This window comes from Cygnus olor, chromosome 15 (genome assembly GCF_009769625.2).
Source record: "Cygnus olor isolate bCygOlo1 chromosome 15, bCygOlo1.pri.v2, whole genome shotgun sequence".
NCBI classification, from domain to species: domain Eukaryota; kingdom Metazoa; phylum Chordata; class Aves; order Anseriformes; family Anatidae; genus Cygnus; species Cygnus olor.
The window spans coordinates 5,917,664-5,942,376 of NC_049183.1; the positions used below are offsets into that span (position 1 = coordinate 5,917,664).

A 24,713-nucleotide genomic window follows, 5' to 3' on the forward strand; every position below is an offset into this window, starting at 1 on the left:
ACCCTGATCTGACAAAGGTCAGAATGACTTGTGTGTTATCTGTGGGTGCTTCACCAGGCTACTAAAAGGAAATTGGTAAGGGAGTTGGGTGTAATTAAAACCTAAGGTCCTTGCTGTTTCTTTTATCTCGTTTGAAAATGGAAAGGAAAATCATTTCCTTCCTCCTGCTGAGTGATAAACTATTTTGTTGGAAATACAGTCGCTTTGTAGCAGAGATCTCACTGTTGCCATCAGGAGAGCTGAGTGCACTTGGCAGGGCAGTGTTTCCAGCAGCTGATCTGGCTTCCTTTTCAGCTTCTGTGCATCTTGGCTCAGGCGGAGTCTTCACAAATGAACAGGCATTTTGTTGAGCTTGTGGATGCAGAATGGTCTCATAATAGCTACTGAGCTACGTTATTCCTATCCGGCCTTCCTCCAAAAGCGTCTACCTGTGGAGTTATTCAGGAATATGTACTGTGCAGACTCTTCGCATCTTATATTCAACCAGACTGACTTTCTGCTGCTTGGCGCTTGTATTTCTGTGTGGGCAGGGGAATGTTCATAAGCACCTTAGGCAGCGTAAGCTGTCACTGCCACTAACAGATGTAGCTCTTGTCATTCCCCAACAGGATATTTCCCCTACTTCTCTTGTGCCCCCCCAAAAATAACAAAAACCCTCCACACAGCATGTGGCAGGCTGATTCAGGGAGCTGATCCAGCAGAGGAATAAGCTCTGCACGAAAAGCAGCTTTTTTTGTCTGGGTGAGCTCCCCGATTGGATTCATTGTGCAACTCTCTGAGTTTGAGTTGGTGAGGCAGCAGGATGGAGTTGGGCTGCCTCCACCAGTACGTGCTTACGCAAGCTGGAGTATCTGGCCTGGTAACGTAACGGAGTAATTGTATCTGCTTCCAGCATCTGTCCTGTAGTAGGCTGGGTGCAGCCTGTTGCGATGTGTATAACGTGTTTTCAGGGTCTTAGTCAGATGTTCTCTAGAGAGATGCTATTTCTGTCTTTATCCACCTGCTTCCAAATGGTTTGCCGACATAAGATGATTTTAAGGACTTTTGGCTGGAAAAATCTCCCTCTTCTCCCAATCAAGCAACCAATCCAGTGTTTTTGTGTAATGACCTGGTCAGTTTTGTAAGACATCATACAGACGAGGGCATGCTGAATACTCCTAAGCCCGTCTGTCCCCAAAACTGCTGTATGCAGAAGAGGTTTTTGGGGGGATATAAACAAGGAATGCAGTTTTGATGAGGAGTCTGAATCACTTGGTTACCTGAATCAGAGAAGCCCATACATCTGCGTCAGCTCATTTCATATGGGTCTGCACCCACATGGGAGGCGCTTACGGACTGTCCCAACTGCCTGGCTTGGTTAGGTGGGTTCACACTGCTTGTGTCTCTGCGAATTTTTGACACTGGGCTCATCTGCCTGCACTGCTGTTTATGTGAGCTGCATTGTAATGATGAAATCTTCTGTGTAATGTTGCACACTTTGCTTAATGTGTAATAACCTGTGCAGTTTCCAGAAAATGTTCATTCATGAATAGTTGCAGTTCAAATGATAACACTTACCTTGTTTTGAAAAGTTACCTTAATTGCTCCATGTTGATCCCAGCCTCACTTAACTGACATTTTCATAACCTCCCATTCTTTTAATTGTTTGAGCCCTGGTGCATAAATACTAAATCCTATGCCATTTGTTATGCAGATGATTATGTTGTTGTTGCTTGACCGTCCTCTGTTCTGCAAATACTAATTTCTTAGTGTACTGTTTAAATTTATTTATGTACTTTTGTTTCATAGGAAGCAAGAACAGAATCTATTGCCAGACCTTTGGAGATAAATGAGGCTGAGAAGATGATGAAAATTGCCATTGACTGTGTTCTGGTAAGCAAATTGATATTTAATTGCAAAATCATCATTCCTCTCCTGCAAGAAGAACGTAGTTGTTCTTATCAACAGCCTAGGGTTAAGCTGTAACACACACATCACCTTCAACTGACTGGGCCAAGTAATGCTCTGCCTGGTTAGTTAACAGGTAATGTGAAACTTCAACTAATGGCTAATGCAAGTTTTGGTCTTTGTGTTCACACGTTTAATGTTACCTATGTTCATCAAGGGAGAGAGCAGTCTGTGATGACTCCTTGCATCGTGGCAATGAATATAGTGATGATCTTTATGATTTCTGTGGAAAATCTGTTGTGTTCAAAGTGAACAGCCCTGTTAACTGTAACTGGTAGCTTTTCTTGGCAGAGTAAAAGAGGTGTCTGCACAGTGATGATTATGAGCTGGCAGTCAGAAATCACAGCCTGCAGCAGAACGGATAAACTATGTTAGCAGCAGCACCTTGGAGAACATGTTAAGAACAACTCTGCTGCCAGACTGTTGCGCTGTATGGCCGTGTTGGTTTAATGTGCAGAAATATTCTCCCAGCTGAACTGACTTTGGTAACAAACCTATGGTGTTGCTGTCAATACAGCTGTGTCAAAGAACGGCTTCCCTTGGCCTCTATCTTGGGAGAAAACAACAGAAAACCCCTCCGTGGTTTAGTCGTAATCCCTGCTTCTGGTAGGGGCTCAGCAGTAGTCCCAGAATCTCTACAGGAATGATCGACTGCATCAGCACAGAAATCTGCAAGCCACCTCCAATGTTTAAGCTGTGTCAATTTTACAGTCCGGGCTGCAAGGGGCATACTTGGTAACTCAAAATGTGTTGCTACGTCTGGGGTCGTGAAGGTGGGCTCTGGAAAAAGGATAGCTGAACTGAGAAAGGGGTGAGAAGAACTTGCACTGTGCTTATTAGTGGCATGCCAGTGCATCGTTACAGTTCTAGTTTCAGAAGTCCCTTGTCCTGGTCTCGGGAACATTGTCCTTGCTCCAGTGCTTGGGTTCCTGTATCTCTGAATCATTAGCTGCCCTGAGAGGCAAGTATGGTGGTTAATTAAATCCTAGTGAATACTGTAAGTTATTTAACTGCAAACTGTATCCAGTCCAATTGTATAATTACAAGGAGTGGAGTTCCAGGTTTTAAACAGCCAGCGCATAATCAATAGATACTCCTGACGATCTTTCTTTGTTTCTGCTCCTACTTGCAGTCCATATCAACTCTAAATGTTGTTAATGTGCATTGATATTCCAGGCAGTAGTGCTAATAAACTAACAGGAAAATATTAGAGCAATTGAGGAATACCAATAACACATACCTCATCTGGTTTAGTTCTGGGCCAGTTAATGAAACGACCTATTATAGCTGTACAGCATGTAACAATTACTGCTAGAATTTGAGCAACTGTGGAGTCCTTCTTCCCTTTCACTCAAGCAAGATTCAGAGTTTCTAGAGCATGAGCACCCTGAATGCACTCAGTTGTTCTAAAAAGCTTTCCCCTCCTTATTCCTGTAATGCGTTACAAATTTTGGGATGCTTCCCGGATTTTGAAAAGATGGATGCAGTAAGACTCAGAAGAGTATGAAAGTATTGGGATAGATTAACTTCTTTTCAAAAGTAACATTTATCAGGAAGAAAAAGAATGTTGATAAAAGCCTAGATATTCCCTAAAATAGCGCCAAGAAATAAATACATTTCTCATCTGTGTTTGTTCAGATGCCTACCTGTTAAAAGATGACTTTCTATATCCTTTCAGATTTTTGGAGGGGGCTTCTTTCCTTCCCATCTTTTAGTACCATTTTGATGAAAAAGAAAGTAAGAAAGTTAAAGCTCAGGACAACTTTTTTTTTTCTTTAAGAATGCATGGGGAAAAAATAGGTATTTTAAATTTCTAAATGTATAGCTAGTTCATTATCCCGGTCATGGTCACACAAAAAAAAAATCATTCTCATTGCCTGGCTTGTTCTAGCTCACTGTTATAAAGTTTTATGAAAACATGTTATATGAGATAATACAGAAGTATGTTTAGCATCTAAAAGACAATTCTAATTATTCTAGCGCATGCTATGGTTTATCATCCTTCTCCTTTAGGAACAAGTCCAAAAGACTAAAGACATGTTGAATAATGTGGCTTTGGATGAAGCCAATTTGGAAGCCAAGATTGAAAAAAGAAAATTGGAGCTGGAAAGAAGCCAGAAGAGGCTACAGACCCTACAGAGTGTTCGGTAAAGATTATGAACCGATTACCTACTGCATAAATGAGTGCTAGCATAAATGATGGTATTGTGTGTTCTTAATGCTTAGAGCAGCGAGGAGTGAAGTCTGTTAATGAGACTGAGATGATGGCCTGTGGGAGAAGGATTTTCATCTCTAGAGATGCCCAATCTGGATTGTAGTTGTTTTTTTGGTTATTTTGTATTTGAAATCAGATAATCAGGGCTGTTAAAAGCCCCCAGAACATTATTTGGTGGGCTGCCTAGTTGCTGCTTGAGCTGTACAAAATGGTCAGGTAGTATGTCTTTTTTCCTTTATCATTAAACGTAAATGGAGACATGTACTTCCACTGAAAATGACATGTGGTGCAAGCATTCCCTTTGTTCCAGAGGCTTCCAGCATTCCCAGCCACCAAAGTAATTAGGCATCCCTTGTTGGGATAGGTTCCTCTGGGCAGTGACCCAGCTTGCCATAAAATCAAAATGTTCAGGTCCATGGTTTAGCTTGGTTAAATTAACCATGCCCCCTTGGCTAAATTGCAGATTTATGCAATCTATAAGATCATTCTCTATTTTTGAACCTCGTATGAAGAAAGAAGAATATAAATACGAGAAAAATGAGTGGTGGGAAGAATAACATTGGATTCATATACACGTTGTGATCCAGAACACTTCAGTTGGTAGATGTGAAGCACTGAACAGGAGTAGCATTCTGTGGGGCACAGCAGTAGGCACTGTAGTAAAAGGCCTCATCACTTACTTGTATCGGGACTAGTTATGCTTCTAACAACACAGTACAGTTTTGTTGCAGATAAGCCTCCAGTAAAGTAGGTGGCTTACCATCCATGCAACAAGCTGATTTTTTTTTTATTTTTTTTTTTGGAGTTAAGGAACAGCAAGCTGATTAATTTAGATTTGTCTGCTAAAGAGGCCAAAATGCTGCCTTCTGTTTGTTTGGAAAGGAACAGTAGTGGATATGCAGTAATGTTTCCTTTGCTATGTGTAATTTTCATAGGATAGCGTAGTATTTCTTTGCCTCGTGCTTTTAGTCTCTGAAGTAGCGTGGAACCTTGGAAGAGAAGGTCCTTATAGAGTAGTACAGTAGACATGGAAAAGCAGCTGCAAAAACAAGAATGCTGCTTCACATTTCTGCATGTACAGGTCTATGTTTCTCTGAGTAGTTTGTTCTTGTTGTCTGCAGTCCTGCTTTTATGGATGAGTATGAGAAGATAGAGGAGCAACTGCAGAAACAATACAGTAGTTACCTAGAAAAATTCCGTAATCTAACCTACTTGGAGCAGCTCCTGGATGATCATCGTCGGACAGAGCAAGAGATGTTTGAGGTAAAACAGTTTAGAAATGCTCATCAAGACTCTCTGTACTGTAGTCCTTGGCCTTATAACAGAAAATGTCATAATACCCCTTTGCCAAAGCAGCCTGTTGCTCGTAGTACCAGCTCCAAATGACCGGCAGTTTACTGATGCGCTGTAAAGTATGATTGGTGTTGGACAAACGTGATAATAGAGCTTTCTATTTTCAGTTAGTGAACTTAAACCAATGTAGTGATACCCCTTTCCAGACTAACTTTTCTTGATTCATTCTTTCTCAATTGATGCCTTTTATTGTGTGGAATATTTTCAGTATTTCTAATCTTCCACTTGCTACATACAGTGTATGTGCTAAGAGTTTTAGACAGTTATTTTTGTTGTCTGCCAACAACTGATTTATAAGGGCTTCTTAGCACAAGGCTCTTCAATTTCCTCATAGTTGTTCTCTTCAATGAAAACATCGCAAAAAGTAGCAGTGAAAAAATCAGATATGCTGGAATCCTCTCTCACAAAGACTTCACTTTATTTTGGCAGAAATTCTATTTTCTGTTGACTTACTGAATTGTATCAGTTCAGGGTGATTCTTGATTATCCAACAGGATAGAAAATATGCATCTCTATCTCATCTTACTTCATCCTTTCCTTTCCTTTGGGTGTTTACTGGACTGCAGCACTTTCAGCCAGCCTTTTATTCAGCTTCCTGTAGCTTCGTGGTTTACTGATATTATTGGCTTTTCATCCTTCTTGCAATCTTTACCCAGTACATTTTCTGTCTGCGTTGAAAAGAGATGTTTCAGTGAATGATCTCCCCTTGGGCCTTAATCTTGGTGGGTGTGCTATACCTTGTTTCAGTGAAACAGTGCTTCCACTTTCTGGTCTCCTACCTTTCATATGCAGATAGTGTTTTATTTTGTCAACACAACTCACTCTTGTTCTTGGCAGAAGTATGGGAGAGCTGCAAGTAACGTTCCTTGTGTCTGGTCTACAACTGCACATTTTGCTTTTGTCATATCTGTATGAGCCTACTGATTTGGGGAAGAAAAAAAAAACAACAGTTAAGTCATTTACCCCCAAGTTTAGTTAGAGTAAGATTTTGTGACCTGTGCTTAGGCTAGAAATAAGATAAGGTAACGTTATCGTCCCTCTTTTTCCATGATGTCTCTCTTGAGCTGGTGAGATTGTATCTTTTTAGAAAGCTTTGCAATTCTGTAGAACTGATTGTGTCAAGAAACCTCCGCTTTGAGTATTGTCTGCACTCTTTCTGTGCATCTGAGCTGTACAACATGATGTACAGAGGGCTTCATAACCAGGCTCTCAGTTCTTTTTGCTGTCTAGAGAAAATACAGTAATGCTCATCACCTCTGGGACACAGGAAAAGGATGCTCTATTTTGTTCAGAAGGCTCAAATATTTTACTGCATTATTTGCCTGAGGAGAAAGTCAATCTGTATTTTAAAAGATAGCATGGGCATTTGACAACTTGTTAATTGTTGTGAACCAACTTCCTATTAATCTCCCTTTTTATAAGCTATCTATCTCTGTAGAAACTGTCACATATTTCTAACCAGTAGCGAGCTTCATATTTTCATGTGTCTTGTTTAATAATACTCTAGTTCTTCCCCATCTCTTTGGAAGAAAAAAACCCTCCTCAATTAAATCATACTCTTGAAATGAAGCCTAAAATCTGATTTATTCTTTTCCCTTCTGTTCAAATGTCATTGAGACTTAATACCAGAGGTAGAAATGATTTGAATTTGACTACCTGGAACTGTTTATAAATTCATGCACAGAAGTTAGTAATGAGTTGGCTTACAGCTCTTGAGAGGATTTTTGTTAAAAGATAATAAGATGAAGGAAAAGCCTTTGCCATTCAGGAATGTTCCTGTGCTTAGAATATGGAGAGCACTTTTTATTTTCCTTCTTCTTTCTGTGAGGTGCCTGGAGAATCCATATAGATTCTTTGGCTTTTAATTTAGTAGGCTAAGCAGATAGTGATATTTCAACATTGTGCAGAATTAAAGAGTATTAAAGGCTGTGAAAAAAAGATGTCTTTCTCTGCATACTTCTGTTACTTGTTATACGTGGTACACATTAGCAAACATCAGAACTGGAAACTTCTTAAACGTGTGTTTTATGTTAACATTAAAATAGCATCAAGTCTTCTGCATTTGGAATGTGCTCTTGCCATGGCTGAGTGTTCCTAACAATGATCTCAAGCGATCAAGTTACCTTGCTTAAACCATCTGTAAAATGCATTGTGTTAGCTTAAACCAGCAGTTTACCTGTCTAGTTCCATAGCTAGAGCTAAACCCTGAAAAGACCCTGAGACCATTTCATTTCACTTCCCATAGGTTAATGTCGGTTAAATCTTTTCCCGAGGCAATGTTTGAGAATACTGTCCCATTCCTCCCCCCCAAAAAAAACAAACAAACAAACAAACAAAAAAAAACAAACCACAAAACAAAAAAGACAAACAACAAGGGAGAAAAAAAGGTACCTTTGACAGTTTTTCTTCAGACTGAGGAAAACAGCATGGGGATCAAGAATAGAAAACTAGAGTATCTAAAATACTTAGAATGTTTAAAGAGTGAGGCTCTAAACATCCCTTTGTGGGCAGCAATCCAGTGACTCAAGTAGCGATGACTGCTTTGTTGCAGAAGCTGTTGCTTTGGTAAAAGAAGAGGTTGTGCGTCTTTTACAGCCAGATTCTCAGGAGTGCTGGAGTCCAAGCTAGTATATGAAGTCATGAGATGTCAGTGCTTGAAATCAGGCTCCAGGACTTGGTAACTGAAAGAGAATGAAGAATCTGGGTCCTGACTAGGCCAAGAGACTTGCTGGCACACTCCTAGCTCCAAACTGGTGGGAGGGTATTTTTATTTTTAAAAGTGCGGTGTTTAATCCATTTCATGTTAGTCTCTCACCAAGCTGGAACACCAGGGCATTTTTCTGACTTCTTGGTGTGCTTTTCAGGTAGTGTTTCTTCACCTTTGGTATGTGTTGGTGAAGCAAAACAGTGGGTGGTTTTCTTACATGCTTGAAAAAAGGAATTTGCTCCAAACTGATGCTGAATGCTGTCTTAGAGTTTATCATCTCTGTATCACTTTTAGAATCAACAGAGGAAAAATAACTGAGATAATTGCATTTAATCCATTTTAATATGCAGTCTCTTGAACTGTCAAAAATACTGAAAATTGTGTTGATTTTAACTGTGATTTGTCTTTTGTTCCACCAAACAAATCTTAATTATCTTGTGTGGTAGAAGTGAGAGTCAACTCTTTTATCGTTGCTGTGTATTTTGTTAAATAGCTTGCTAGGAAAAGCAACAGCAACGTAATTAGATTAATCCAGCACTCTGTGTGCTGTTCAGTACTGAGGGCTGTTTCCTGGATCACTTTCCTTGACTGGTTGCATGTCTTAAAGAGGAATTTTTGTTCTAATTGAGAGACTGTTGCTGAATAACGAGACTAATCTCTAGCGTGCTTAGACTCAAAGCCGTTTTGGTAGCCTGCTGACGTAGCATGGCTAATGACATAGGCCAGAGTGCATTTCCTAATTAGAAAAGTGATTTAAAGATTGTACCCAAGCACACAGATTTAATTAAGTGACATTGAGCAGTGGAAGCACTCCAGCCTTTCCAAACCGCGGTGCTGGTTGTTTGTGTGGATTTTTTGGTTTGTTCTTTCAAGCGGGAGGTGTGCGGCTGCTCGGAGAGCTGTGCTCCGGAGCTCACGCCGCTGCGGCCTCGAGCTTCCCGTTCCTTTTTTTTTGCCACCCGGTGTCTGTGATAACAGGGAGCAGCGTTTGGAGGACAATTGGCGGTAGTCTCCTGCCAAGCACCGGACTGAGAAATATCCCTCGGTGTTAAAAGGAACTTGAAGGCTTGCTATTGAGTCTCAACTTAAAGAATTGGCAGAACTGAACAGTTAATTGATGATGAAATTACCACCTGCAGAGTGCCTGCCTGTTTGATGTGGAAACCCTTTGAAATGTATGAAAAATACGAAATTATTTGTCTGTTATCAACTCTCGTTTGTGGAAATGTCAGAAGTCCTTACATGACTCCTCTTTTGAGTGAGTTTCTCACATTTATTGACAAACTGTCATGCACTATTTATTATTGGATCCAAGGAATTTAAATAAGGGTATTTTGTCTTTGTGGTTTCCTTAGCCATTTTTTCATTTTCAGTCACCTCTTTTATTCTGTTTCCGTTCTCTTGTGCTGCTTGTGGCACTAATCCATCTTCTCGCATGTCCGCACAGAAGCGGGGATTTATGTTCCGTGTCTTCTGAAAGATTTGTTCTTATTTTTCTACTATGTAAAAAGAGTCGATGCTCTTCATTAATTTTTATCCTATTTTTAAGACAAAATTGGTTCTGATGTTTAGCCATTAAAGTTATTAGAACTTTGGCTGCTGTAAAATTCAAAGTTTCAGGGGTTTTCAGATTGGGGACTGAATTTTTGGACTGTAATAGATGCCTGTCCTTTAAAGGACAGCCCAGGCTAATACAGTTAGAAAGGCATTTTTGAAACTAGTTTGTGTAATGCCAGAATAACATGGCAATATCCTTTAGCATTTGCTGGCCTTTTTTTTAGACAGAATATACTTATGTTTCTTTTGTGCTTTGCGAGGGCATGCTTGAAGTGTTTTCTTCAGCTACTTCCTACTGACGTGTTTTAAGACTGCTTTTATGATGGTACTGTGAAATCTCAACTAAGAAATGCCATGGAGTGGTGGACATGGAAAAAGATGTTCTAAGCTACTCTGTCATTATCTTTGGTTTGGGATTGCTTAAACCATTTTTCTTTTCACCGTTCTGATATTACTTTCAATAAGCAGTCCATTATGATGAAAGGTTAAGCAAGGGAAAAAACAAACTGCATCGTGACTTTCTCTTCGTAACCCACGCTACTCAGATAAAATCCTGTCTTCATTTACCTGACGCTTTCCTATCAGAGCTCCATACCTGAAGCAGGCGCTTTATTCTGAACATGTACGTATCAGGGATATCTGAGTTCTGCTGCTCTCCAAGATAATCTTTGGTTCTGCTGCTTTGCTTTTTGTCTTTTGCCTTGCACTATCCCTTTGAAATATTAAATCTAGACATTCCCATTGCAATGTCTGCTTACTGAAATAGCCAGACAGAAGGTTAATATGAAAAGCGTTTGGTTACAGACTTTAATCTTGTAGCTAATGTGCACTTGAATTATGGCTGTTTGGTAATATTTTTATAGGTATCAGGAGAGCACTCCTGGTCCAGCATAGCTAAATTATATTGAATATCAGATGTAAAAGTAAGCACAGGCATCTTAATTGTTGATTGCTTCTGTTCTGGCATTTAGTCCAGTCTACAAGTACGACAGTGATGGTGGGCTGAGACACAGAAATCCCATAATGGAGAAATGTGGAAAAAAACAGAAGAGGAGGAAGGGATCGCATAGGCAGAGAATGAGGGCAATGGAGCATTGGAGGAAAAGACATAGGAAACTGCTGGCCTGAGAAATTACGGTCACAGTAGGAGATGGTGGAGACAAAGAAAAGGTGGGAGGGCATGTGAAGAGCAAGCTAGAAAAGATGGAGGTTACAGGGAGCTTTTGCTGCACACGTTCTTTCCACTGAAGCAAAAATCTGCAATCCCCTACCAATACCATGGCAACTGGAGCTGGAGTCTCAGAGGTACCTCAAACTGCCCTGAAGTGGTTGTGTGCTCCTGGTGCTTTATTGACACTGTCTCACCTTAAAAACCTTAGCATAAACTTTTTGGGAAATGAAAACAATTGAGATGTGTGTTTCCCAGTGCTCAAAGGTCCACATATTTGTTACAATTCTCTGGACATGTGATGTGCCATATGGGCAAACAAGCTTGCGTTTGTCTCCTGGATTTGGCGTCATTTGACTCAAGGCTTTGTGTTCCTTTTATTCAACAGACTCTAGAACTTTTTGCAGACTCAGATCAAACAACAGTTGATTAAAACCCTAACAATACCACTTAAAACTCACTGTATCTAGTGCACGATAACCCCTAGTTTGGCTTTGGGAGAATAAAACTGTGATATATGAAAAGCCCTAACTGTTTTCTGGTGGCTCAGGAGGTACAAGTACAGAACTGCAACTCTGTATTGAGAACATTGTTTTCACTACACTCGCTAAATTAAAAAGGGAGCCAAGATGAGATTTAAAATATTTCAGTGAGCTAGGGATATGTGGGAGAGCAGAGAGGTTTTTGAATAGGCCAATACGCATCTGGCAATAGAGAAAAAGCCAAGACTGCTGGGGCTTGGTAAGAGGAGAATGATGCAGGAATGCAGGTCATCTCTGCTCTCACATCAAATTCTGACACAACCTGAAGTGGGATTCATTAAAATAATTGAGGGGGTGGCAGGACTGAAGATGACTTCCCAGAGTGGCTGCTAAATTGTCTTGCGCTTGTTACTGCTGTCAATTTTTGGAAGGAGCTACTCAGTACAGGTTCATCACTTAGAGGTTTTTTTCTGAACAACAACAATGTTCATATTCTGCCCTCAGCAGCCCACGAACTCCTCAGCAGTAAGAGGTGGAGAGGATCCTTGTGCATCTGGGCTTGGTGCTGTGCTGGATACGAACCCCCTGCATAGGCTGCTCCAGGCTAGTTCTTTGCTGCTGCTGCAAACCCGCTGTCATCCTGTTAGATAGGAAATGCTCTGCAGCTGGGGAAGGAAGATAGGGACAGTGTCCACTAAGTACTGCACTGTAGTAATTCGCAGGTAACTTCTCTGTCGTGCCAGCAATTGTTTCCATAAAGCACGAGATGTAACAGCTTGCAGTGATAGCTTAGCTTGGAAATCCACGAATGCTGCTAGAGATCAGAGACTGTGCAGCCTCTTAAGTTCTTAGGTTGTCTTGCTGAATTTCTTCTGCAGTGACCCCATTCCTGAAGAAACATTAGAGGATAATGGTGTCTTTTGTGTGTTCAGAATGCACTGCCTTTTAGTTTTTAAGTATTCTCTTATCTGATCTTATTTGGCAAGAAAATAGGATAAGAGGATTGTTCACGTGGCGGTCTTTCTGCCTTCCCTGTATGTCTGAGTTATGCTTTTGAATATTCACAAGTATTTTAAATGAGTGACTTATATAACGGAAATCTAGCTAAGTAAAAGACAAAGCAGAAAACAATCATAGATCACTTGAAGCAACACTGATCAAGTGGATCAAGTTTCTTTTTGTTCCAGCCTTCCCCCCCGCCCCCCAAGATCAACACAAATAAAAAAAAAATCATTACAAGAAACCTTTTAATAAGTGGTTACAAGCCCAGGAATTGGTTGAAAGAAAAAGCCCAAATAAGAGTTATTTGGGGACTGACATAAGTAGGTAATGTTAAAATGATGTGAGCAGCAGAGGCAGGTAGCTATGAAACACTGGCATTTTGATTCACACAAACATGCATAATCTCAATGTGAGAAACAGGTTGTTTTTTATATAATGTTAAATAGTAGAGTAATTCTCAGATTTCCAGCTGTGTAGAAACAATTTCTAGTTATGTGAAATATATGAAAATGAAAGACTGTGCAAGTATGAACAGAACAAGAAGCCTTGTGTCAGACACCCACCTAGCACACGGGCTGGTGGTAGGAGATACGGCACCTCCCAGAGTCCTTCCCTTCCTCCTCTGAATGCTCCAGAATGCTGTTGGGGTTCACAGAAGTTGGTTCTGGTGTTGAGATGGATACCAGCACTCTAAATTGGGAGCTGTACCAGTTCAGAAGCATTCCAAGAGGATCAAGCATTGGGATTAAGGAAAGGTAAGAAATGCTAGGACATCTTTCTGCCCAGGGACTATGGGTCATATTTGTATTGCCAGGATTCCATATTCATTCTCACTTGGCCTTGTTTCGAGCACAATATAGTCCTGAAATCAACGGGAACCAACATTTTAAGGCCACTAGATTCTCCGAGGGCCTTCTCTTTTAAATCTGTCGAGCTGTGGAGCTGTGTGCCTTTCTCTTGCTCAAGCTCTGTTGCATCTTTGAGAGGTCAGCCTGTTAAGCAGGGTCTAAATCCCTTTGACAGTTTTCATTCGCTTGAAATACTTGGTGGTGGCCATCTTTTAACAAGAAACAAGAGTATCATATAGCGCATCCTACATCTCAATTTCTTCTCAGCACAAGGAGATTTAAATTAACAGTGCCTGTTTCTTAATCTGCACACTAGGCTGGAATGAAGCTACCCTGAAATGAGGTAAGAGCTTATGTGGTGAAGAACACAGAATTACTGAAAAGTAGAGAAGAATGTGTAAGGTGAAACCTGATGTTTTTGTAGATCAGTGGTTGCCCAGAAATTATTACTTATTTTGTGTTAAAGAATAATAGCCTGATGTATGTGAACAGTCCTAGAAATAGTGTTTGCTATTCCTTTCAACAGAGATTTGTCTGCGTCCTAAGTCTTGTCTACTTTATTCTTCTCTAGCTCATCACAATGAGAAATTAAAAAAAAAAAAAAAAAAAGGCCTTATCTCTGTCTTCTAACGTTGTAGCTAGAGCACTGTCTTAGTGAGCAGGAACTAGGAGCTCAAATATTGTCAGGCAGGAGAAGTTGTAAAACCTAGGTCTCTAAGTCCTGTGCTAGGGTTCTAACAACAGTGCTGTTAAGACAGAGGCTTGCTGGTGCTGCCTCTTAATTTGAGGCTTGACTGGTGGGAATGAAAAAATAAACTGAAGTGAGTGTCAGCCACCTGTAGAAGAGATTCTTTGCTGTAAGAAACATGGGCTGTACTGGAACTAATTGATCTCAAGATGAAAGCAGATTCTGTTGTCAATTCCTGGAACCATTGAGTTCAACAAGAATTACTACCCTGTAATATAATAAATGCTATCCTTGAAAAGAGCAAGTGATCCTGGCTCCCCTTGGAATGCTTAAAGGTTTGTGCTACCTGTGACACAGGGAGAGGATAATTCTGCTGTTAGATTTTAGTGGTGATGGGACAGTGACTGCTTGATGGTGGTAAACAAGATACAGCTGTGACTACTAACTTCCAATCAATACTAATTTGGATGATAATTTCTTCACACAGTGCAAACTGACCTCAGGTTTACATTGCAGAATTGTACATTAATTCAAATAAATCATACATCTAACCAATATAGCTTGTAAGCTAGTACAATAAAAATGTAATACATGGAGGGAATGCTCAATGAGCTGTTATTGAGTCATTATAATTCACGTCTTCCACAAAAGCGAATTGGAAAAATAGAGAGGAGCCGTCGTGATGGTAAACTTGCACTAAATCTGATGATGACTACATTTGAGTCGCAGGATAAAGTCCATCCTCTGTGACACAATTTCAGGTAGTAGTGAATTCCTGAGTGTTAGTGCTGATTTGAAGCTTGTATGAAAGCATTTTAACTGGAAAATTCTGGGCAGAAAATGTTAGTCTGGGATTTCCACCCCCGCCCTTTTTTTTTTCCTCAGTTCTGTTTGGATTCTATCACTCAGCACTAGAGGATGATTTAGAGGCCTGTGATCTCACCCAGTCTCACGATGCATTCTGACTGCTTCCCTTCCAACCCTTTTCTCTTCTGTCTCTTCCTGATCCTCTTGAGCTATGCCCTGTCGTAGGTGGTCACAGAAATCCTCAGCGACCCAGTGCTGTATTACCTGTAACGTTCTGCTCCCTCAACTCTGATCTGTGGTTCTTGGATGGTTCAGGAGTATTTCTTGTATCCTCTTGGGGCCTTTAACTTCAGACCTTTAGTCAGCTTTATTGAACCTGGATCTTTATGTGGAAGAGGAAACTAAGCCTAGTATAAGCATGCTAGACTTACCTGTAGGCAGCATCCCTGTGCTTCTTTAACCGACTGAAAAAAAGCGTTCAAGCTTGTACTTACCCTGGTGAATCATGACATTGCACCATTCCTTGTTTCCAAATGGCCCAATTTATGTGAATAATGAGATGGCTCTGGCTGGTGGCACAACAAAGTGTGCTCTGGGAGTAGTGTTGGAAAAGCAGTTCAGCAGAAACATTTGGCATAAATGTCATCTGTGTGTTTTATGAAGGCTTCTCCACATTTATGATGCCTCTTTCCCTTTATTATTGAACGAATGGAGGTAGTCAAGGGAAAATTTACATCAATCTGCAAAGTGACCCATGCTGTATAAAATGCACACGTAGATGTAGGGGGAAACTGGCTGCCCCAAGAAGTAATGAAAATAGGGTGCATGTGTGCATATAAGAAGGGATCCTGATCACTGAAGCCTCAAAAAGAGGGGAGGAAAGGTCATGAAATAAAGGAAGATTTGAAGCGTCAAGTTCATAGGAGCCAGCGTTGACTTCAGAAGTGGCAGAGCTCGTAATGAAGGAGATAAAATTATAGAGAGCTCAACTGCCATCCTTCTCAGGAGCCTTCAGGTAGCTTATGTCAAATTCTTTGAATTGCCATCCATCATAATATATAGCACAAAACAAGTACAGTACAGCAGTGGGGATGACTATCTGGGGTAGTTTGTTGTGGTTTTTTTGTTTGTTTTTAATAGAAAAATAGTCAAAAGAGGTAAATAACGTTTAAGCCTGCTTCACACTGATCACTGATTCACAGATTAATTCTGGTTGGAGAGGACTTTGTGAGGTCTCCAGCCAAACCTGCTGCTCAAAGAAAGGTCAGCTATGGCATCGGACCGCGCTGCTCAAGACTCTATCCATACGGGTCTTGAAAGCCTCCAAGGACAACGACTGCACGGCCTCCCTGGGCAAGCTGTTCACTGTTTGACCATTTGGATGAAAAACGTAATGTGTATGTGGCAGAGACGGTGGAGTAAGCTGTGCAGAAAGATTTTATCTTGATGCACAGTGCATCAAGAAACCTGCCACTAGGAGAATAACTAATTTACTTCATAAGGACAAGAGGGGGGAGCTGTAGGGGGAAGCAGAGGTTTACATGCAGCTTAAACGTGGCCCTCCAGTCTATAGGGCAAATCGTGAAACCCAACCAGTAGTGCAAGAGCAAACGCTTACCAAGGTGGAATTTGTCACCCTGAGCTAATTTGCTCTTTCTATTTAGTCCCATCCTTTTGAGTTCCTGAGGGGAAAGCATTAATTTCAAGGTGAGACCTTCATGCACAGTTTGCTTATTCAAGAGGGTGAGTAACTGATCCGCTGAAAGTCTCAGGACACCACCTCTCAACTTCACTTTATGAAGTGTGCTGTTCAGTTTCAATTCCAATTTATCTGTTCCGCGAAAAGTGGTTATTGCAGTGCTTGTGAGTTGGAAGTACTGAAGTCAAAACTGCTCAGTAATTATGGGAGTTTTAGGAAGAAGTATGTGAGAAACATTAAAACAATATAATTTCAAAATGCTTCCTATGGGTTATGTTTCATCCTGTTATGTTTAGTGGGTTTTTTGAATGTACTTTACAGGTTGTGGCCTGAGCTTGGTAGCATTAAGAGCTGCTGTGGTGGAATAGCATTAGTGTAGGTAGTTTAGGCTGTAAATCACAGCTTTCTCTCTCTCTGCGTTCTGCTGTTCAGGTGACATCCTGCAAAGGCACAGCCGGGCAGCTTGGTACTGGCTTCACTTTCCCACAGATCCTTGACAGCAGCTTGCCTTCCTAAAGACATTCTCCAAAACGGTCATCATGAGAGCTCATGATGATATTTTAATACTATGCTATCTTTCCTTTATGATAAATTTAATTACATTAGAAAACATTTTAGTCTTTTTCTCCCTTTTATGATAGCATGAATGGCATTTGGTTAATTGTCATGTGTTTCCTTGTAAAGATAAACGGTTCAAGAAAATTTCAAGTCTTTTTGCATCTTCGGTTGATGGAAGTGCGCTTTGGTAGTGACCTATCAGATCTAATTATTTTGCTAAATGTGGTCGCTGGAGTTTGTCTTGGGGAGGATGCAGTGTTCTCCATGTACTGTGAAGCAATGAACATGAACGTTTTTGTGATTCTGCCAAGCTCCTTTCAGTACAAAGTTGGTGCTTCACTTGGATAAGTATTATTCTGTCAGCTTTAGTGACTAATACTCTTCTGCCCCATTTATTCAAGTACCTTTAGTGTGTCTATTACAGTACTCCCTGTGAACACCTCTTCTACCACAAAAAGCAGCAAAACATAAGGCTAGCAGGATTTAAGACAGGAAAAGAGCAGACTGGAAAGACCAAATCATGTTGTAAAGTAGTGTAAGATTTGCTGTTTTTTCAAAAAAAAAAATTATTCTAGATAGATATATCAACGACGGGTATTTGTAATGGCTAGCTGGGACAGAAGAATAGTTTCAAGGTAAACAATTTTCTCTGAAGAAGGACAATGAATCAAATTCATTATTTAAAATAATGACACTGGGAGAAATGAGCTGCTCCCCCTTTTCCACCATCGCTGTAGGGACAGTGTTATGATAACAGTTGGTGAATTTCTGTTGAGTATCAGTTAAGCGTATAAAATACTCTCAAGTATGCTTTATGTGTGTTTCAATAGAAATGATTACTGTAAAAATGGCTGTTAATGATGAGAGGCAATGACTGTTTCAGGACATAAAATTGAGGGAGAAGATGGGAATAATGAGACCAGGGAGGAGACAGATGGTCCTGTAATAGGGGCTGGTGATTTTCAATTCATTCAGTGTGTGCCCATCCACTGGAAGGATGACCTCTCTTAAAAAAAATAAAAATAAAAAATGGCCAGAGGTGGTGATTTTCAGACACGCCTCAGGCCAAAATGGTAGAGGTATACATGTACGTAAAAGTTACCTATTAGTGTGAACTTAGAGTGATCCAGAGAATCTGCTAGGACAAGGTTGTGTTTTCTTTCTGATGCAGAGCTCTGTGTTTGAAGCAGTGACTCGCTTGTTGGAGGCCCCAATCTCCAAAGCACCGTCCTTGATTTAATACCAGGACGGAGGGAGGTTGTGGCTTTTGTGTTCATCAGGAAGCTACCTCCCAGTGATAGCAGTTCACAGGTACTGAGGTGGTGGCATCAAAGGAAAGCAACCTCTCAACCTCTAGATGCAAAGTCTGTCTTCCAGCCAGGGTGCCGGGGACCTGATTTATTGCCAGCTTTAAGCACTGCAAGCCAGCTCCACTGTGGTTCTGTGCTGTTCACCGAGTGCAATACCATGTGGTATGGAGAGGAGTATTTTTTTTTTTTTTTGACTTTTCAGATTTGGTAGCTTCTATAGGAAAGTGAATTTATCCAATGACTGCAGGTGAGATGGGAAACCAGAGAAACCCAGCTGTGCCCTTGGTTTCTTTGTTGTTTCTTTTACTGAAATGATATGATGTGCTAAGAATGTGACTTAAGCAGCTCAAAGTTTGAGGTTAAAATGAACATTAGCTTATGCAGCGTGATCTGTGTTGGCCAGTGCTTTGTCCTCTGATCTGTAACCATAAGCTCTCACCAGGCTCAGCGCCTAATGCAAGGCGATTCAGTGCATTCAAGCTGCTCCTTTGCGGAGAGAACAGCCCCTCCTCATCCTCCTCTCCCAGCCTGTCTTTTCTGGAGTGCCTGTATCCATCTCTTGCAATGCTCTGAGGCTGCAAACTTTCTCACCGTGGTTCTGTAATCCCAGTGGGTTCAAAGCTCTGCACCTGTGTACCTCTTAATGCCTCCAGTCTCATTCTCTGTGCCATGCGCGTTTGTGTACAGGACTAGAGATGGGCTTCCATGCATTGGTTAATTAATTTGGGGTGAGGTAATTATAAGCAGTTCAGCATGATCGGGAGCATTGTCTTCAGTTCTTATAGAACGGCTCTGGGTAGGTTGGCACCTCATGCTGTCGTGAGCTTCAGCTGTGCGGCCTTGGTGTTGTGTTCCCTATGTTTCTGTTGTACCTAGCAGGCTTCCTCCTGCTAAGAGTGCGGTCACGTTCCCTGCTCAGGCACTGTGCAATTTCTCCTGGTCCTTATATCTCATCACCCCCGCTGAATGAGTGGCAACACTCTATTATGAAAAACAAATCCCATTGCATGAGTGTAGCAAGAGCTAATCTCAGCTGCTTTGTTCTCTAACAAAGCAAGAAACAGCTGCTGAGATTAACAGGCAAGGTGAAGATGAGGTGGCTCAATTCATCTTCAAATCGCTTCACTTCAAGTGTACTACAGAGCAGGAGGATTACCAGGATGCTCTAGCAAATCGCCAGGAAAAAAAAAAAAGAAACATTATTTTCTCTTAGTAAGATGAAAAGGTTATACATAGAGAGAGAGGTTGAGAGATTTCTGGGATTTGGAGGGTGTCTGACAGCAGAAGAAATAATGAAGGCAAAAATTGAAATGTTAGCATCTGAACAAAAAGTCAGCTATCTCCAGTTGTTGTCTTGTCATTCTTTCACACTTATCCCCTTCTTATTTTCTTCACTTCTTTCCTTTGCCTTTCTGCTTAGCGGTAACCATATTGTCTGCCAGCTGGCTCCAGGGCACATACTTTTGGTATTCAAAATCCCGCTGACATTTTCTCCACGCCTTTCCCAACAAAATTTTGACGTTAACTTTTTTTTTAAAAAAAAAAGCCTTAAATGATTAAATACTGCATCATTTTTGGTTTTATTTTCTTGAGCCTAGATTTGCCACTTTTCATTCTGAAGGGACGTGGAGATGTCTTCAGTTACATGATTTCAGCAACTCGATTTTATTGTTTAAAACAATGCTCAGCAGCATTAGTTATATCATAAGGGACTGGCTGTCAAGAAATCATGTGGCTTATTCAAATCATGGATCACTTCCCTCAGTCAAACAATGAGCTGGTGGCAGAGCTTGTGTGATCTGGGGGTCAGCTGCTGGAGGATATTCTGCATGGTGGCATATTGGTCTGTTTAAAAACAACCAGAAAAAAACAAACCCAAACAATCTGCCCCGCACCCAGGCCCTGCTCATAGCTGTGTATAGTTTGCAAGTGGTTGTAATGGCATGTTTTTTAGCAATGCCTCTCAGAGAAATTATAATTCATATTAAATAAGAAACTGATAAATGAAAAAGCATTTCTTGGGATTTGCTTTCATGTAGCTTTCTGTAAAAGGATTTTCAAAGCCAACTCCTGCTCTCTCTGCTGTAGGAATTGTAGATGACGCCCTACTTGTCTGTAGGGTAGTAAGTTAGATTATAGTAAAACATTCTGCCAAACAGACATGTTTTGTCTCTGCTGTTTTTCAAAGGCTTTCATAGCCAGACGTGAGAGGTAAAGCCATTTACTTTGCCAGTTAAAGTAGATGCAGATGCAGGGTATCTGTATTGTGCTCCTCTAGTCCCCGTTCCGTGAAGAACGTATGCCTGTCTCGCAATAGCGTTTGGCCAGCTGGACAGATGGGTAACATTGATGCTGAATTGGACAGTCTTGAAGAAATAAGCACGAAAAAGCTCACAGAAGCAGCCAGCATAAAACTGGAAGCCATCTCTGATTAGCATGGTCTTGTTTTCACCAAGCTGGTGTAAGTCACGTCTGTTAGATAATGTGAAGTCTGGGGAGCGGTGTTTGGGGCGAAGGTGGAGCCCAGCTGGGGCAGAAAATACAGCCTGGTGACTGCAGGCACTGAAAGCAGCAGGGAGAAAGAGGGAAACTGAAGCTACCACTGATGCAGCTGTTTAAAAGTTGACGTGATTTAAGATTTCGGCGTTAAAAACAAATGAAGCTGTTGCATTTTTTTCACTAATTTAACGTCTCCTTCAGATTCTTTTAAGTGAGAATGTGACAAAAAAACCTGAACCATGGTAAATATAATTCACTTTCTAAATACGTAAATGGCTACTGCTTCTGCCTTCTCCTTTGAAGATCTTGCTTGTTCAGAAGTACTACAGCCAGCACATAATGATGCTGTCCTGGTTCCAACTGGTTTGAGGCTGCCCTTTTGAAACAAATTTGTTTTGCTGCAGTTTTTGGTAAGCTTTTGTAGGATGTAGCCTGGCAGCACAGCTAAATTGATGCAGTGATGGGCTGTTGTTGAAAGGGATGGTGTTGTACAGTCTCAACAGCTCCCTTGGGCTGACTGCAGCGTTTATCTGACCATGCTTGAAGCTATTCAGAAATCTAAACCGTAGAAAAATCAACATTTTTTTTCTGCCAGTGAGCTCTGTGCTGGCTCGCTACGAGGTCAGCTGAGATGCTGCTGCCAGCACAAGGAAGAGGCTACAGGAAAGGGGGAGAAGTCTCAGCTGCATGGTCAAATCATTTTCTTAGACTCCACTTCTCTTATATTTTAAGCACGGGAATCAGCACTGAAGCTGAAAGCAACACTGCTCCCTCTTCTTACCCTCACGGTTTTTCCTGCAACGGCAATGCCCTGTCCTCCATGTGCAAGTTGAGACTTTGTGCAGCATCATGCTGAACTGCACTGGAGAATTTGTCTGGTTTAATTTTATTTTGATGGATTAGTAGTTTTCACCTGGGTTTCTTTTGTGTAGCTGTACAAATGCTTGCACCAGAGTAGGAGTGAAGGAGCAAGTGGCTGAGGGTGCGGGGCAGGTGAGGCTGCTTATTTGATTGAATTTGGATTGCCTTCAGCAGTCTTAACAGATACATGGAATTACACTATTAGGCAATGATTATGTCTATTATTATTTCAATGGTCCGTGAATAGATGTATTTTAAAAATGTTTTCCAGGTTTATGAATTTGTCCCCATGATATCTGGGAAATGTCCGTTCTTTTTCTACCTCCCTGTTGGCCTTTGCCATGTGCACTGCGTAGGCTGCAGCAGTCACAGGGGTTGAGATTCAGACGGTTGACGGATCCCTTCATTTGCGCCCGTCATCCCAAGGACACAGCAAGTATTGTAAATGTTTGCTGGGGCGGGGAAAGGCTTGTTTAAATCAGTTTCTATACCTTCAATGACCATCTCTAGGTCTTCTGGCTGGCTGGGAGAAAAGGTGGGAAAAGCAGGTAGCAGCTGAGGCAGTGACCAGAAAATATTGGGACCCACTATTGCAGAGGGAGGTCTTGGAAAGGGGATGTGCTATGGACACCAAAGGAAACACTGGTAGCTAGAACCCTCTGGGTATTTTTCCTCAAGTCCACATTCGTTTTCACATTCATCCGTCTTTAAGAAGGCTTTGCTAACACAGAGGAGTGTGGAAGGTGGTAGTCATTGCAGCGGTTACCCTTCTAAATGGGACTGAGCTGTGCTGGTTTGCCATCGGTGTGTGGACGTGTTGCTGCTCTGGGGAGCTCATTGTATCGTTGCCAGCAGCACAGAGTGAGAGGAGGCAGGTGAGATTTACTGGCCCGCTTACTGCACCGTGTCGTCCTCAGCACCCCTCCATCTTGCCTTTAATCCTTGGTTATGCTCCTCTGTCTCCTGGTCATTTGTTCCTTACAGAAAGAGCTAATCAAGAAGAACAGTTTCTTAAACAGGGTAATTAAAATGTTCTGAACCTCCACAAAACAAGTTATTAAAATATTTTTGCCTTTTCCCTTCCTTGTTCTTGCAGGTGGAATTAGCTTCTTCCTGCAGAATACATATCCATCACCGGTAGTTTTGACTTCTAGGTAGCATGGCTTCTGCACGATTGCCTTTTGTGTAACACTCCTTGCAATGGCAGTCATCTTCCCATCTCCGAGCAGGAATTGTTTGGTTTCTTCCCAGAACCTTTTGTACATTCCCAGGCAGGTTTGTGAGCCCAAGTGGTCCAGCGCTGAGTGCCTGCGCACCCACCAGTGCTCAGCACCTGTGCAGGCACACAGAAAATTCTGGACAGGATGCTTTCATTATAAGGGGGAATATTTCTCTGTGCCTATGGGCTTTCCCCACGGACACCCTGACAATTCCCAAGGAGCCTTTTGCCCCTTTCTCGTTCTCATCCTCCTGTTAAAACATCCAGGTTTGCACCTCAGGTGTTGGTATTTTGTATCTTGCCCATATACCCGTGTGAGCTGCTATGGCAGTACGGAGATGCCTCTTGCACTTGTCATTTCCTTCCTTCAGGCACTGTACAGATGGTGAAAGGTGCCTGTGCTCCAGCTGCTTCGCAACAGCTGAGACCCGGAGCATGCTCAGCCTCGCCGAGCAGTAGCTATTAGGGTATTATGGATGCGTCTGGCTCACTGGAGAGAGGCTGAGGCAGCCCAGTCAGCTTATAATTAAGAAATCTGAATGAGGTAGCGAATGTGCTCTGTGTTATCAGGGTGATTACAGTGGGGCCTCCTGGGTCACCCCAAAGCAGGAGCTGATCAGGCACTGTGGGGTTTCTGCTTCCATGTGCCCTGAAGCCTTGCAGGGTCTGGGGCTCTGCTTCGCTGCCCACCCCATCTCACGATGGCTCAGGACGGAGAGGTGCAGTGGTGCTTGGGGGGGGTGGGGGGGTCACAATTCGTCCTCCAGGAGAATGTCGGGGAAAAGAGAGCTAAGTGCATAAGGGAAAAAAAAAATCACATTGCTTTGGTATATGAAAACTAAATAAATGTGGTTTGTCTGCCAAAAGGCAATGGACCTGGCTTTCTCCTGGTTTTCACCGAGGTTTTGTGTTGGTTTGGCACAGCTCCCCCAGCTAACTGGCCTTATGCAATCTGCTCCTCGTCTCTCATGGAAGAATGAGATCTGGGCAAGCAGGACTGTAATTACCCAAAGAACTAACCTGGGGATTTTGGGGTCTGGTAACTTCTCTTTTCCTACAGCTTCTTCTCCTAAGATTTAGACAAACTCAAAGCTCTTTGCTGGTGATGCTTTACTTATTGCACATGATATGAACTACAGCAGCCGGTTGCAATTGTTTGTAAGAGAGCTTTACTGGGATCTTTGAAATGGGGTAAGTCCTGCTCAGAAAGCTGTCAGGATGAATGTCGCCGTCCGAGGGGTGGTGTTGGGAGTCACAGGCATCCTCCTGAGTGACTTCGGCTGTGTTAGTTGAAATTCCTCCAGTCACCTGTGCTGGCAGCTTGTGTCAGTACCAGACATGGCAGCGTATGTGACCAGCTTCCCCAGCCAGTCCAGGTGTTGGCCCATTCCCTTGTCTGTGGTCTCCCACTTCCGCTGCATTCTAAACTATAGTTGGTCAAGCACAGCCATACAGAAACTAGGATCTTTGGCCTAGAAACAACTTATAAGGTTATATGAGCGCACATACATGGCTGCATGTGTGCCGTGCAGTAATGCAGCTGCTGATCCCTATGTCATTGCTGACCTTGCTCGTTAATTATACTCAATATGTGATTAGACATAAATTTTGACTATTTACCTAGCCAGTCCTTTAACCCAACTACCAAACTCAAGCAACCAATTAAGAAAAATGCTATTCACTACTTATTTCAAATACTAAGGGTAAAAGCAGAATTTAAATGACTTCAGCTTACTGCCTGGAAGCAGTTTCTCTGCAAGCTTTTTCAGCATGACTTTCAACTCCAAAGACAG

The 24,713-nt window shown here is 41.8% G+C and overlaps 1 protein-coding gene across 7 annotated transcripts in view; it reads left to right on the forward strand.

The window, feature by feature from the left end:
- CLUAP1 (clusterin associated protein 1) overlaps positions 1–24,713 on the forward strand; it is a 75,121-nt gene that overhangs the window by 23,448 nt on the left and 26,960 nt on the right. For all 7 annotated transcript variants that reach the window (XM_040574615.1, XM_040574614.1, XM_040574620.1 and 4 more), the window contains 3 exons: positions 1,789–1,872; positions 3,961–4,094; positions 5,284–5,425. In XM_040574615.1, the coding sequence (XP_040430549.1) occupies positions 1,789–1,872; positions 3,961–4,094; positions 5,284–5,425 (360 nt within the window). The remainder of the gene's footprint in view (positions 1–1,788; positions 1,873–3,960; positions 4,095–5,283; positions 5,426–24,713) is intronic.